At 36.3% G+C, this 14352-nt stretch overlaps 1 protein-coding gene and 1 pseudogene across 1 annotated transcript; one reads left to right on the forward strand and one right to left on the reverse strand.

Annotated features, from left to right (window-relative positions):
* Window positions 1-1260: 1260 nt before the first annotated feature.
* LOC136774859 (uncharacterized) lies at window positions 1261-3842 on the reverse strand. The gene is made up of 6 exons (XM_066729339.1): window positions 3836-3842; window positions 3553-3760; window positions 2857-3320; window positions 2052-2795; window positions 1724-1970; window positions 1261-1669 (listed from the first exon to the last, which is right to left on the reverse strand). The coding sequence occupies exons 1-6, from the start codon at window positions 3840-3842 to the stop codon at window positions 1261-1263; spliced, it is 2079 nt and encodes a 692-aa protein (XP_066585436.1).
* Window positions 3843-5735: 1893 nt separating this feature from the next.
* LOC136774860 (general transcription and DNA repair factor IIH helicase/translocase subunit XPB-like) lies at window positions 5736-7415 on the forward strand (annotated as a pseudogene).
* The last annotated feature ends 6937 nt before the right edge of the window (window positions 7416-14352 follow it).

A 14352-nucleotide genomic window follows, 5' to 3' on the forward strand; every position in this document is an offset into this window, starting at 1 on the left:
TAGACGTGTGTCCATGGCGTACCTCCCCATTGAAGCGAGATTTTGAGTCCCGTTGATTTACCTTCCTAGGGACTTGGTTGTAATTATGGATCAGTTATCATTCCCCGTTATCGGGCCGCGTTGGCCTGGAAGAGGAAAGAAGGAAGAAGTCGGGTGCCAACTCCCCGAAACTCCAAGATTCCCCACTCCTCGGGTAGCTCAGTATGCTTGTGTTAAAAAGAATGCTATATGTGTGAGTCAAATGTAGTGTGAATGTGCGCGTTACCCGGTTCAATTGTGTGATAAAGGCCCGAGGGGAATAAGCACAAACTGCTCAGATTGAATAAAGCCCCGGTGCGTGTAATTTTATGAAAGTCGAACCTCTTTATATTAGTCATACATTAATGACCCATCCAACCTTTCCAGGACTTATCCCAACCTTGCCCCTCTCCCTTGCTTTCGGGGCTGACTAGCCGATCGTGTTTACGCGTGTATTCGAATTCCGCTAGACTACGGTTTCCAGAACAAATCTGGCGCCCAACCATACTTTGGTATGTCACAGAGCAAACTCCCCTTATTGTAGGGGAGAAATGGCACAAAAATATAGCACTTTTTCCACTTCGTGCCATAGAGAATTTTAATTTTTTTATATATAGTTTAGAACGTCCTTAAGGATGTTCTACCCCAAAATGATTTTCATAAGATTGTTTAAATTTTAATTGAAATGGGTTAAATATAACAATATTGACACGATAGTCAAATCTGAGTTTGATGACATGTTTCTAGCTAGAGAATTTCAATATCAATGTTATCACTTTGCTATGGAACATATAGGAGATTCTGCTAAAAAGACAACATTTTTACTAATATTAGATAAACGGTTCTTTAGATTTTGTTAAAAAATATATGCTTTACGGATTATACTTGTTAACAGCACATAAAAAAAAAAATGAAAAATATGACACGTACCGTTGCCAAGAAAATGTAATTCAAAGTTTTATTGTAACACGATAAACGTGAAAGACAATAAATAAGGCAGCGTCGCATATGCGCGCGCAACTGCGGCGCATATATTTACTAGTAATGAGGGAAAATATATATTTTCAAATTATTATTGTACTTAAATTAGTATATCTACATTTTAAATTATATGTTTTAGTTATGGATGAAATAAATAATAGGATTAGTAGTATAACATAAAGAATAACATGTGTAAAGTTGAATATTTTATTCATGCCGTAACAAATGTAAAATGTATACATTTTAGAATTTTTATATTAATTAAATAACGTTGAATCTTAAATTATCAATAATTTTTTTTATAGCGTTTTTATCTTTGGTCACCCGAGGTTTATTATTATCTAAATTTTCTGTTAAAAGAGTTGAAAAACCTGCTTCTCCACGACATTTAAAAATTTCTTTTAGAAAATCGTATGTTATATCTTGCCTAGCAATTTTTTGTAGTAAGTGCCTTGAAACACTGTTCCTAAGAGGATTTAAATTTTTCAGTTGTTCTTTTAATTTCTCAGACTCTTTAAACTTTAACAAGTAATGCTCATAAGCTTTACTTAGGTTTACAATTTCATTTTCTTTTTTTACGAATGTGACTAGATTTTGTAAAATTTTAACATCGAACAACGCTTCATGCATCATTTTTGGTTCACTTACTTCTATAATATCATGAGCTAATCTAGATAATGTAAACACTCCATCTCCTTTTCAATCAGGAAACATTTTCCTAAACATGCTTAGTGTATCCGTAAATCCATTAGTTACATCAGAAAATTCTAAGTTACAATTAATAATTGCTTGAAGTAACCTTGGAATATCGAACGATGCATTATGTGATACTAATATGTTTGGTTTCTCTGACAATTTTAAAAATGCATGCAGTTCAATTAATGCATTTGTTAATTTTACAGTTTCAATTCGCTTATCAATAAAATATATTTCGCCCGCATTTATATTAAGTCCTGTTACTTTCGTAGATTCTGAAGATATTACACATATCGGTTAAATATAAATAGAAAACTCCCGATCTTCACATTTGACTGCAATTTGCAGTATATCACTCGCTAAATGTAGACCAGAGGTCTTTAAACCAAAATACATCAAGTTAAACATATAATTACAATTATTTAGTGATTTTCCTTCTAATACATATTTATCTATTCCAAGATTTGATTGGTAGCTAATTCCCTCATCTTTTTCATTCCTTTTTCTCAATTTTTCCCTTTTTTGTGATAGCTCTATTCTACGCAATTTATACGCTCTTGAGTTTATTTTTTCTGCTCTTTGATATCTAATTTTATCATATTTAGCAGTATAAGAAGCTGTATATTTTCTAGGAGATAGACATATTTTATGTTTAATTTTTAATATGCTACTCTCGCCATCATTTTTGGTGCATACTGCGCTTGCTACACGAAAATCACAAGAAGCACTCCTACTCAAGCAAATGTTTTTAGTTGCTTTGTGAGCAATTATATTATTGACACTCTCGTTCGATTGGCTCGAAGCACCCGTAGAAAATTTACTCGCATTTTTAGCATACTTTATACATATCTCTTTTAATTTATTATAAAGATTAACATCGCTAAATTTTATAGTATGTATATTTGTATTATCGCGTTTACACCATGTTCCGCAATTTTCGTGCTGATTAAAGAAATGATCAGGGATGGTACAAATCGCATTAGCTAGTTGGGATATTTTATTTTTGTTTTGTGAAATAGCGTAAGCAAAGCATTTTTTAAAGTGTAAAATAGCACCCTTTTTATTTAATTCCTTGAACGCTTTTGCAATATCATAAAGCTCTTTCGCAAAGTTTTTAACTTAAGTGGTTATGATCAGCTAATTTATATATTACATCTGTACGATTTTTCCGAACAGCAGCAGCAGTACTACTGTCTTCGTCACCGATAAAAACTCTTACTTTTAAACCCGCATTTTTCAAAATATCACTATTATTTATTAAATTCGCTCCAACATGCGCTTCCATAGATTTCGCGCTACCTTCAAAATTTTGTCTACAATCGTGGTCTTCTTTACAGTGTCCTAAGTCGCATAGAAGACATTTACGATTTTTAGTACGATAATCCAGTATTTTACCGGATAAAAAGCCGATAATTGTTCCGTATCCGTTGAGGCTATCGTAAGTTCTGACGTTTCCTCTTCTACTCCATCCCATGTCGTAGGAAACTATAATATTGATGATGTTACCTATGGCTGTATTAAATGGCTCGGAGATTTCGTTCATATGAGGTGATACAGGTAATTCATTTATAGTTGATCGAAGGCAACCTAAGTTAGGGTATAATTCTGAAATTATGGATTCTGGTCTGAAAATAAATAGTAAAAATAACCAAAGTTAAGTCGGATTAACATTTACATGTAAAATATATATTTTCCTAAACACAATTGTAAATAATGTATACATTTGTCATTTTATCGTATATTAATTGATTACCTTCTTAATTAATTAACAAAAAATTAAACAATTATTAACCCTTTTGGTTAAAATTTGTTCTACCATTTAGTTCATTATTTAGATATTAACTTAATAATTCTTACAACAAATTGTTTATGGTCTCTATTTTCTCTATTACTAATTTTCTTTCTTCGAGGGCAGCTCGTTTGCAACTTTCACGAGCAGTTTCTTCAATGGATAATCCAATTTCTCTTTCGTACCTCTTATATACTTTTGCACTGATGTTGAGGATGTCTACGCAGGCCAGTATTTTCTGTAATGCAGTACATCCTATTCCAGAGTGAACCGCACCTAAAATCATTAATTCAGTTTTAAATATAACTATATATTTTAATATATATTTTAATACCAATAACTTTAAATTACCAGTCATTATATAAAACTCACCTAGGACAATTGCTGAATTGGAGTCTATATATTTGAGGTTATCCTTTGTGTGCTCAGCGCTGGTTTTTTAACTCTGTTTATTTTATTACATTTATCACATGGCACAATAAATAAACTCATGAGACCTTCGAGTATTTCCTGTGTTGCTTTTTCTAAATCTAAAATTTCTTTACATTCTTACATTTTAAATTTCTTGCTAGCACTTTTATGTCAACAATTCTACGTCCATAGAAAATAGGAGAATTAGAAGAAATATTTTGATTGTTTTTTCGGTTTTTAGCTTCTGAAATTGCTAGCACAGCTTTCCTTTTTCGTTCGACACATTTTTGCTTTGCAAAACGGCCAAATGAATTTCTAAATTGTTCAGACATTTTTACAAAAATTTCTTAAGACTATTACGTTGTGTACTATTCTTTTGCAATTATTATATGGTTAGTTTCAATAAGATTTGTATTCTTACAAACTGTGAGGTTAAGCACGGCTTTTAACACTATAATATAACACCATTTTCCCATGTGGCCATGTCGCTTAAAGTTTATGTAGCATCCACAACTTCAACATAGGCGTCAATCCATTCACCGGTGTGAATAGTACCTTTAGGGTAGAACATCCTTAAAGAGCTCCGAAAGTCTCGAACACGAAGGAGATCTGGATGGTTATTATTATTTCAAAAAAATGTTGAAAAATGCGTTTCTTTTGGTTTAACTTAAATAACTCGCTTATTATTAATCGTATCAAAAAATGTGTCAAATAAAACTTGTTCGTAATTATATTTTCAATAAGATAGGCGGGGTTTAAAAAATCAATTTGTTTTGTTTATTTGTAAAATCATTAATGAACTACAGGAAGTGGAGAAAAGTTTAAGTAGCGAAAAATCATATAGCAAATGCTTGATTGCTACTGAAAGTTCACTAGAAGGTGTCTTTTAGTTAGTAGAATTTGCTATAAAAACCATTTTTCGATATCTAAAAATGGTGGCCTATTGCAAAATTATTTATGTCCAAATTTTAAGTAGCTGCCAATTTTTTCCTGGCGGTCATAAATTAATGAAACCAATTGCTAAAATTTGGTATTAACATTATTAACAAATGGTGTAAAGAGCATATTTTTCAATAATAAACAAAGCATTTTTTAATTGAAAGAACCCGTTGCTATCGTCCGTATTTTAATCCCTTCTCTTCAAATTTTCTGTACTGCTGCTGGCTAGCGGCTAACTTCATTTTCGTTGTTAAAAGCTTGATTCTGGCATCACTGTCATCACTGTACAACGTAGTATAATCAAAATGGCGGAGTTGGCAACGCTGGCTAGTACGGGTAGGCCACTTGGTAGGGGGAGGCCTTCTCCGTTTGAGAAGTAAGGTCTTTTCAAACCTTTGTTGACATGTTGGACAGAATATATTTCCCGGAGTGTACAAACTAATTCCAGACAATTATAATTTAAAATATCCTTTTCCTTTTTTCTGTGAGTCTTCGTCGAGTTAACATATTCTCGGAAAGTGTTTATTCCTACCACACGTCTGGGAACTATTACGTTGTTATCGCTGACATTAATCTGTATCATAATGTACATTACAAAATACTGAAATATACGGACTACGAAAGGAAAATAATATCCTAGTATTGAATATAGTCAGTTCAGCTAAACGTTTGCGATCATGAGCACCGCCTACGGGCAAGGATTATTTTAGGACCCCACCATGAGCAATCTCCCGTTTCATCTTTGGTTATTTCAGCAATGCACTGGTTATTTGAATTGTTGATCTTTTAAGTTTGACAGCTAACACATTTGATACATTTATCCAGAGACTTATCAACTGACTGTAATTTAAATTTGAAATATATTATATTATTTGTAATTTACCTTAATTATTATTAATATCTCAAAAGACCAAGCTAAACAAATATACCCGATGGTATTATTGAATTTACAAAGTAATGTACGTTATCATATGGTAAAGTATGTATAACTCATTAAACTGCTTAAAATGCATATAGATAAAAATTAATAATTTATTTAGTTATTTTTATTTCAGTTTAAGCTTATATTCGAACACAACAAGAACTTTGTTGAGACTCTCAATCCAGATGTACTTTTAAGGTTATTGAAAAACCCTATTCCTCAAGAATGCAGATTAAGAAAGATTGTAGATGAAGCAGAGAAGGGGGGATGATGTTATATCCACTCATTATAAACATAAACATTTTCAAGTAAGTACATTGTAAATAAACTTTGTTTAATTAAAACAGAGCTACGTATGAGGCATTATTTCATGGTTTACAGTTTGGTGCCATATGCTCTAACCGTTCCTGGAAAAATGCAAGCACCAGAAGGTACTACTGAAGTTACAGAGGAATTAGTTACAGTTCCAGAAGATATTAGTACTTTTTATAACAAAATAGATTGAGAAGCTGAGGACAAAGAAGGAGATGCGTAAATCATGACTGCTAGTTTTGAAATAAATCAAGAGAAAATTAATGTAATCGAAAAGAGAGATGTATAGAATTTGAGCATCCTATACTGGCAGAGCATGATTTTCGAAATGATACTGTTAATCCTGACATTAATATTGATTTAAAACCATCAACAGTTTTAAGACCTTATCAGGAGTAAAGTTTAAGAAAGATGTTTCACAGTTGTCTAGTAAAATCTGGTGTAATAGTGTTACTATGTGGTGATGGAAAAAGTTCAGTAGGGGTCTTAGCTTGTTGTACAGTATGAAAAAAAAGCTTCCGTTTTATATAACTCTGGAGTATTGGTTGAGCAGTGGAAACAGCAATTTTAAATATGGTCAACTGCTGATGACTCAATGAAATGTTGGTTTACTAGCGAAGCAAAATATAAGTGAATGGGCTGTAGTATTTTAGTTACAACATATTCCATGCTCACACATACACAAAAATGTTTTTGGGAAGCTGAACAAACAATGAAATGGTTGCAGGAACAACAATGGGGTGTTATGGTCTTGGATGAAGTGCATACAATTCCTGTAAAAGTATTTCATTGAGTACTAAAAATTGTCCAATCCCATTCTTAATTAGATTTAATGACTAATTTATTATGAGAAGGTAATAAAAATGTAGATCTTAACTTTCTAATCAGTCCTAAGCTTTATGCAGCCAATTGGTTGGAATTACAAAAAAGAGGTTCTATTGGAAGGGCACAGAGTGCAGAAGTTTGGTTCCCTATAACACTCGAATTTTATAGTGAGTATCTGAATAAAAGAAAGATGAGCAAAAAGCTATTGCATTATGCATAGAATCCAAATAAATTTCGTTGCTTACAAATTTGATACGATATCATGAAAGAAGGAGAGATAAATCGATTGTTTTTTCTGAGAATGTCTTTGCCTTAAAGCATTATGCAATAAGACTAAATAAACCTTATATTTATGATCCTACTAGTCAAAGTGAAAGAATACAAATTTTACAGAATTATAAATTTAATACTGAAGTTAATAGTATATTTTTAAGTAAAGTAGTAGATACCAGTGAAGCCAGATCGTGGACAGAATATTCTCCCCACCATGCCGTCCTCTGCGCACGCAGCTCTAACACATAGAAAGCTGCTGCTATGTCTGTGAGATACTTCACCAATCGTAGCACGCACACTCTTACTCCGGTACATACGTGTATCGGTCTTCTTCGACAAGAGCTTCGGTAGATCTCGGGAGTGAGAAGAAACGCTGTCGATTCTCGGACCTCTCTCTTACTCTATAATACGATTACCAAACGCGACTCACAAAGCAAAACAAAATCCTTTTCCTAATCCTTCGGTAGAAGTTAAATTACCGAAGGTCCCAACCCGAAATTAAAACTTTACCAAAATAGTTTTCAATTATTATAAAATGCTTATATGTAGCCATTAGCTTATTAGATTTCATAATAAATACAAAAAATGCGTTCTTATAATTTCAAATGAGTTGAGGTATAATAAATTCAATGTTTATGTATTAATCTGATAACAAATGCATTTTTATATTTATTATTGACTTCAATAAGTTAATGATTATTAAAAAAAAAATCCTTGTAATAAAAAAAAATGAAAAAATTTTAAACTTCGCCAAGACTCGAACCCGAACTCGCCGCGTGAGAAACGGAAACCTTACCGTCTGCGCTACAGCGCTCATTTGGTGGACCAATGGCAAATCGGCCTTTTAAAGACTGACTACAATTCTTTCGTTAACTAGTCATAAACGATCAAGAATTAGCTGTAATAATAAATACATTTATCTACGCAGAATTATTGCACTAAATTTATTATGTTTTCAATTTAAAGCATACATTTTGCATGAAGATATGATAGTTTAACGGAAACCATGCAGTACACTAAATACAAAGCTATTCATTTGCTACATTGTCGTAAATTATTCGACTACACGTAACATATATTGTAATATTACTTAATTAATTGACGACAATGTAGCATATGAATAGCTTTGTATTTAGTGTACTGCATGGTTACCGTTAAACTATCATATCTTCATGCAAAATGTATGCTTCAAATTAAAAACATAATCAATTTAGTGTAATAATGCTGTGTAAATAAGTGTATTTATTATTGCAGCTATTTCTTAATCGTTTATGACGAGTTAATGAAAGAATTGTAGCCAGTCTTTAAAAGGCTGTTTTGCTTTTGGTACACCAAGTTAGCACTGTAGCGCAGATGGTAAGGCAGCCGATTGTCACGCGGCAGGCTTGGGTTCGAGTCTTGGCGAACCTTAAAATTTTTTCATTTTTTTTCATTACAAGCAATTTTTTTTTTAATAACCATCAACTTATTGGACTCAAAAATAAATACAAAAAATGTATTTGTTAGCAGACTAATATAAAAACATTGAATTTATTGTACCTCAACTTATTATTTGATATAATAAGAACGCATTTTATGTATTTATTACTAAATCTTATTAATTAATGGCTACAAATAAGCATTTTATAAAAATTAAAAACTAAATGAGGAAAAGGATTTTGATTTGCTTAGAGTTTTTGGTAAACGCTACATCACTTTACACGGATGACATATAAAAATGTGTTGGTTGGTTAGCGGTAGTCGCTCTTCTTCTAAAGCTGAAGTTGCCCGAAATTCTGAAAGCTCTAAAATGGTGAGTTTATTGAAATTGAGTTTTACCCTATGATATTGAAAAATCTGACTTTATGCAAATATTCAGAGTCAAATAACTGAATTTCTCGTATTTCTCGGATGATTCTTCGGACATAACTGAAATTGCAAAAAATTCAAACCGAAAGCGCCTACGATACTCCAATTTTGTAGAAAATCAATTTGAAATTGGACAATTTTAGCCATTTCTGGTCATTATTTTGTAGCATAGCTTAGAATCCCCAATTTTGATTCCCACATAAGTTATTGATAATTAATAGCATCTATTTGTGTTCATTCGGACATATTATACCAGATTATAGCCGAAGAAACATCCGAGAAGCATGAGAAATTGAGTTATTTGCTTCTCAATGCAGAGATAAAGTCAGATTTATCAATATCATAGCGTAAAACTCAATTTCAATAAACTTTTATTTTAAGTACATTCTGGAGCAATAATTATTTAGTTATCAACAATTATATATGAATTTGCAAAAGTTTCAAGGCGGACATACCTTCTACACTCAAATTTTGCATAAAAAAAGTTTTAAAATAATTGGTTTGAGCTATTTCTTCACATTATTTCACATTGTGATATATTAAGTCCTATTTTTATTTCCTATTATTATTTTTGCATATACTTTAGGATATTTCAGATCGCTTAGGTGTTCCATACTGGAAAATAACCGAAGAAATTTCCGAGAAGCCCCACATTTTCTGTTATTAGGCTCTCAACATAGAAATTAGGTCAGATTTTTGCATTTCATAGTACATATTAATGAATTTGGTCATATTTGCAAATCCGAATTGCTATCGGTGCAGTGATATTGTAAGAGAATGGTCGAGTGTTTACCTAATTTTTAACCATTTTTTCAAATTAATCAATCTTTAATGTATTTTCGTATATTTTTTTTTATTTTATGAATTTTAAATGTCACACTTCAGTGATCATTTTGTGCAATATAACAAGGATTTTTTCTTTCAATTACTGTCACGGACCATATTATTTATTTGTTACTTTAATTTTTTTTTCATTATAATTTTTTACCATTTTCAGAATAATTGTCAAATTGTAATAACATTTAAAAATTTTCATGAATTATAATTGTCAAAAAGTAAATTTATTTTCCCATTGCATCGAGCCGGCCGATACCGTGGAAAAGGAGTTTGGCGCGGGTCGTTGGCTAAACTTGGGAGAAATAGAGAGCGAAAGAGAGGTCCGAGAAAAGTATATTCATCCCTCTCGTACTCATACCTCACCGGAGCTAACCGAACTTCAACTGCGAAAGCCGAGACACGCACGTATCGATGTAGCTGTGTGCGTGACCAGCGAGCGGCGACAGTAGTGGGGTTGGCTCACCGATGTACCGCTGGCACTGTGTGCGTGCTAGCTAGTGGCGGCGTGGTGGGGGTACCGAATTCCCACAAGTTAACATCTCTGCGTACAAGGGGAAAAGCTGCGTGCGCTGGTGGACTCGGGAGCCTCACGCACGTTTGCAGGCAAAGTAGCCATTGAATTGTTTAACTCAATTGGTATACAAGCCAATAAAATAGAAACCTTAAGAGTTACCGTTGGCAACATTTACACATGTAAAGTAATTGAGTCCGCCACAAGATCCCGATATTTCTTGAGGGGAAGATAACTATAGTTGACACACTATGGATGCCTTCCTTGTCGAGTGATTTTATTTTGGGACTTGATTTCCTACAAGATGCTCATGTTGTCGTGGACTTCTCCACAAGCGAGTGGGCTTACAAGGAAATACCTCAAAATAAACATTGGTTCTCGAACGCCGAATCACTAAACTGTGTAGTGGTGAATAACGGCTTAATGGTTCCCGATAATGATAACGCTAAGAAATTAAAAGAATTTCTAGAAATTAAACTACCCCCCATTTCTGGAAAACCTGGAATTTTAAAGTTACCGGCAGTCATAATTGACGTGCAAGATCACGAGCCAATCAGACAGCGAGCTCATAGGTGCACGGATAAGATCCGCCAAGCTATGTGGCAAGAGGTTGACGATATGCTAACCAATGGCATTATCGAACCGTTGCAAGTGATTGGGCGAGCCCGGTAGTCATGGCGAAGAAAGCCAATGGCAAGCTCCGCTTTTGTGTGGATCTCCGGCGCGTTAACGCTGTAACTAAAATGGATACGTACCCATTACCGAACATGGCTGCGATCCTAGATGAGTTACGACAGGCCAATTATTTAACAACGCTCGACTTGAGTCAAGCGTATTGGCAGGTACCGCTAACAGAAAAGTCACGTGGTATCACGGCTTTTATTGTTCAAGGCAGAGGCTTATTTCAATTTAAGCGAATGCCTTATGGATTAACTAATGCTCCCGCAATATTCCAGCGTGCTCTGGATAAGTTATTGGGTCCCGAATTTTATCTGCATGTATTCGTTTATTTGGATGACATTATCATTGTCACCAAAACATTTGAAAAACACTTATTATGGTTGGATAAAGTTATCGAAAAGTTAAGGCAAACTGAGCTAACGATAAATAGGGAGAAAAGTTTCTTCTGTAGAACGGAAGTAAAATATCTCGGATTTATCGTAGACAGTCAAGGTCTTCGCGTGGATCCGGCGAAAACAGAAGCCGTAATCACGTTCCGATACCGAAGAATTTAAAGCAAATTCGTAGATTCTTGGGAATGGCATCTTGGTATAGAAGATTCATTCCAGAATTTGCGACAGATGCTGAACCGCTAACGAAATTGACAAAGAAAAATCAGTCATGGGAATGGACAGCCAATCAGCAGTCAGCATTCGACGCGCTGAAAGGATGTTTAACAAGCGCGCCAACGCTTGCATGCCCAGATTTTTCGATCCCGTTTGCATTACAGACCGATGCTAGCAATGTTGGCTTAGGTGCTGTTCTGACACAAGTTATCGAAGGTCAAGAAAGAGTAATCGCCTACGCGAGTAGAGCGCTTACGGATCCCAAATGAAAGTATACCGAAACCGAGCAGGAATGCTTGGCAGTGGTGTGGTCAATAAGGAAGTTTCGATGTTACCTTGAGAGTTATCACTTCACTGTAATTACCGACCACAGCAGTCTCCGATGGTTGCATAATTTAAAAGATCCATCTGGAAGACTTGCTCGTTGGACTTTCGCCTTGATGGAAGACGATTTTACGATCGTACATCGTAAAGGAGCTTTAAATCATGTTCCTGATGCTTTGTCAAGAGCACCGGAAAGTTTAAATGCTTTGCTACCGTCTTACGCCGATACCAAGGATGCGTGGTATTTAAAGCGCGTAAAGGATATCGTAAGAACGCCAGAAAAATTTCTTGATTGGAAATTAGATGGAGAATTGATGTATCATCAACGACGTTCAGATTTGGCAGATGCTGAGCTCGAAGATCTTGATGCTTGGAAACTGGTGATACCCAGGGAGTACAGGCAGAAAGTGCTCGAAGAATGCCATAAGTTACCGCAAGCCGACCATCAAGATATCGATCGTACATATCGACGTCTTTCGATAAATTACTTGTGGCCAGGTATGTTCAAAGATGTAACGGCGTACGTCAGTCACTACGACGAATGTCACCGTTGCAAGGTAGAACAACAAGCTCCCGTCGGCTTCATGGGACGTCGAATTGTTGAACAGCCGTGGACTGTAATATCGGCATATATTATGGGCTCACTGACGCTAAGTAAACAAGGGTTCTCGTATGTGTTGGTAATCCAAGACCTATATACAAAATGGATCGAAGTAGCTCCACTTCGACGCGCTAATGGCAAAAAGATTGCAGAGGCTATCGAAAACTTGGTGATTCATAGATGGGGTACACCAAAAGTTTTAGTTACCGACAATGGTACCGAATTTGTAAATAAAGACATAACTGCTTTATTACAATTAACGGGTATGAGGCAAACCACGACACCTCCATATCATCCCCAGGCAAACCCCACCGAAAGGGTGAATAGAAGCCTGAAGATGATGATAAGGGCCTTTCTCGATTCTGATCATCGAGAGTGGGACACCTGCATTCGCTAATCTGGGTAGAGAACCAGAATCGGCAAGGTCGAAGCGACGTGAATTAGAAGGCGATACCGAAATCATGCAGCAACCGACAGAAAAGTGGTTGGCACGCATGAAACGCTTGGAAACACTCAGAACAGTTTTCAAGTATGCTCTCGAAGAAGCGCACGAACGACAGGCAAGACCGTATAATCTACGTCGTCGTGAAAAGCACTATGAGGTTGGCGAGTTAGTCTTAGTTCGCAACCGACAGCTCTCGAATGCCGCAAAACACATATCGGCTACACTGAACAAACCATTCGGTGGACCGTTTATGTTTGCGAAGAAGTTATCGGAGACAGTTGTAGAATTGTCTGATTTGGCAGGAAACGTCACTGGCAAAATGTCTACGGCAGACATCAAGCCATACAAGCCTAAGCTACCGCAACAGTAAACCGAGACTGAAGTGCATCACTGCACGCTTGGGCGTGGCAGCGAAAAACGAACTGGTGTTCGGCCGCTTTCGGTTTCGGGTCGAAACCTCCGTTACGGAGGGGGGTATGTAACGAAGTTCCCCGTTACGTATGCAAGATACCGAATAAAAAGTATAAAAGCTACCGAACAGTGGATATTATTAATCCCTACGTTACCGACTCGTGAGATAGGCTCACGAGTGGATTATAGCTAACGTCAAGGATAGACCCCGTTGACAGGCAGAGGCCCGGATGAAAAGACCGGCGCTCCAGTAAACGATGTCCAGGTTGTCCTGAGAAATAAGGCAGGGCCATGCCAAACAACGCAGGCAACCTGAGATAAGGAGAAGCGGCCTCGGGGAGTCCTAAAAGAATGACCGTGTATATAAGTCCCCACGGGGAGGGGAGATAGAACATCGATTCTGGCTTGAATGCTGGTTACGCGCGTCAAGCAAGCTGCGCGAATGTCGTGCGCAGACTGCCATAGCAGGCAGTCGGAACGCGACCACAGGACTGTGCTGATGTGTCCGTGCGTGATGGTAAGCGCCTGACGCGGCACTCAGACAGCCATGGGTCCGTTCGCGTACGTGGGGCGTGTGCTATAGGCCAGCCTGCACGTACGTCACGACTGGATACCGGCCAATGCATAGTGGGTTGTGCAGGGGCGTAGTTAGCCCGTTGGAATGTGTCCCGGTGCCTTCCGTAATCCCATAGGCTTGCGCTATGGCTGGACGGGCCGCGAACATTGCCTCCGTGGTGGTCCGCTCCTGGCAAACTCTATGCTTTGGCAAATGATACCGCATATTCCCGCACTCCTCACCACCACCTGGGTGTGGGTGGTGAGGGGTAAATGTATGCCCCTCAGCAGGTAGGTCTGTGAGGCTCGGACTTCCGTAAGGAACCCTCCCCTCTCTCTACGACCTAGCATAATGAGCGACCCTGGCA

This window comes from Prorops nasuta, unplaced genomic scaffold (assembly GCF_024137725.1).
Source record: "Prorops nasuta isolate Cenicafe-Biocafe unplaced genomic scaffold, Cenicafe_Pnas_1.2 PNAS00007, whole genome shotgun sequence".
Lineage (NCBI taxonomy): Eukaryota > Metazoa > Arthropoda > Insecta > Hymenoptera > Bethylidae > Prorops > Prorops nasuta.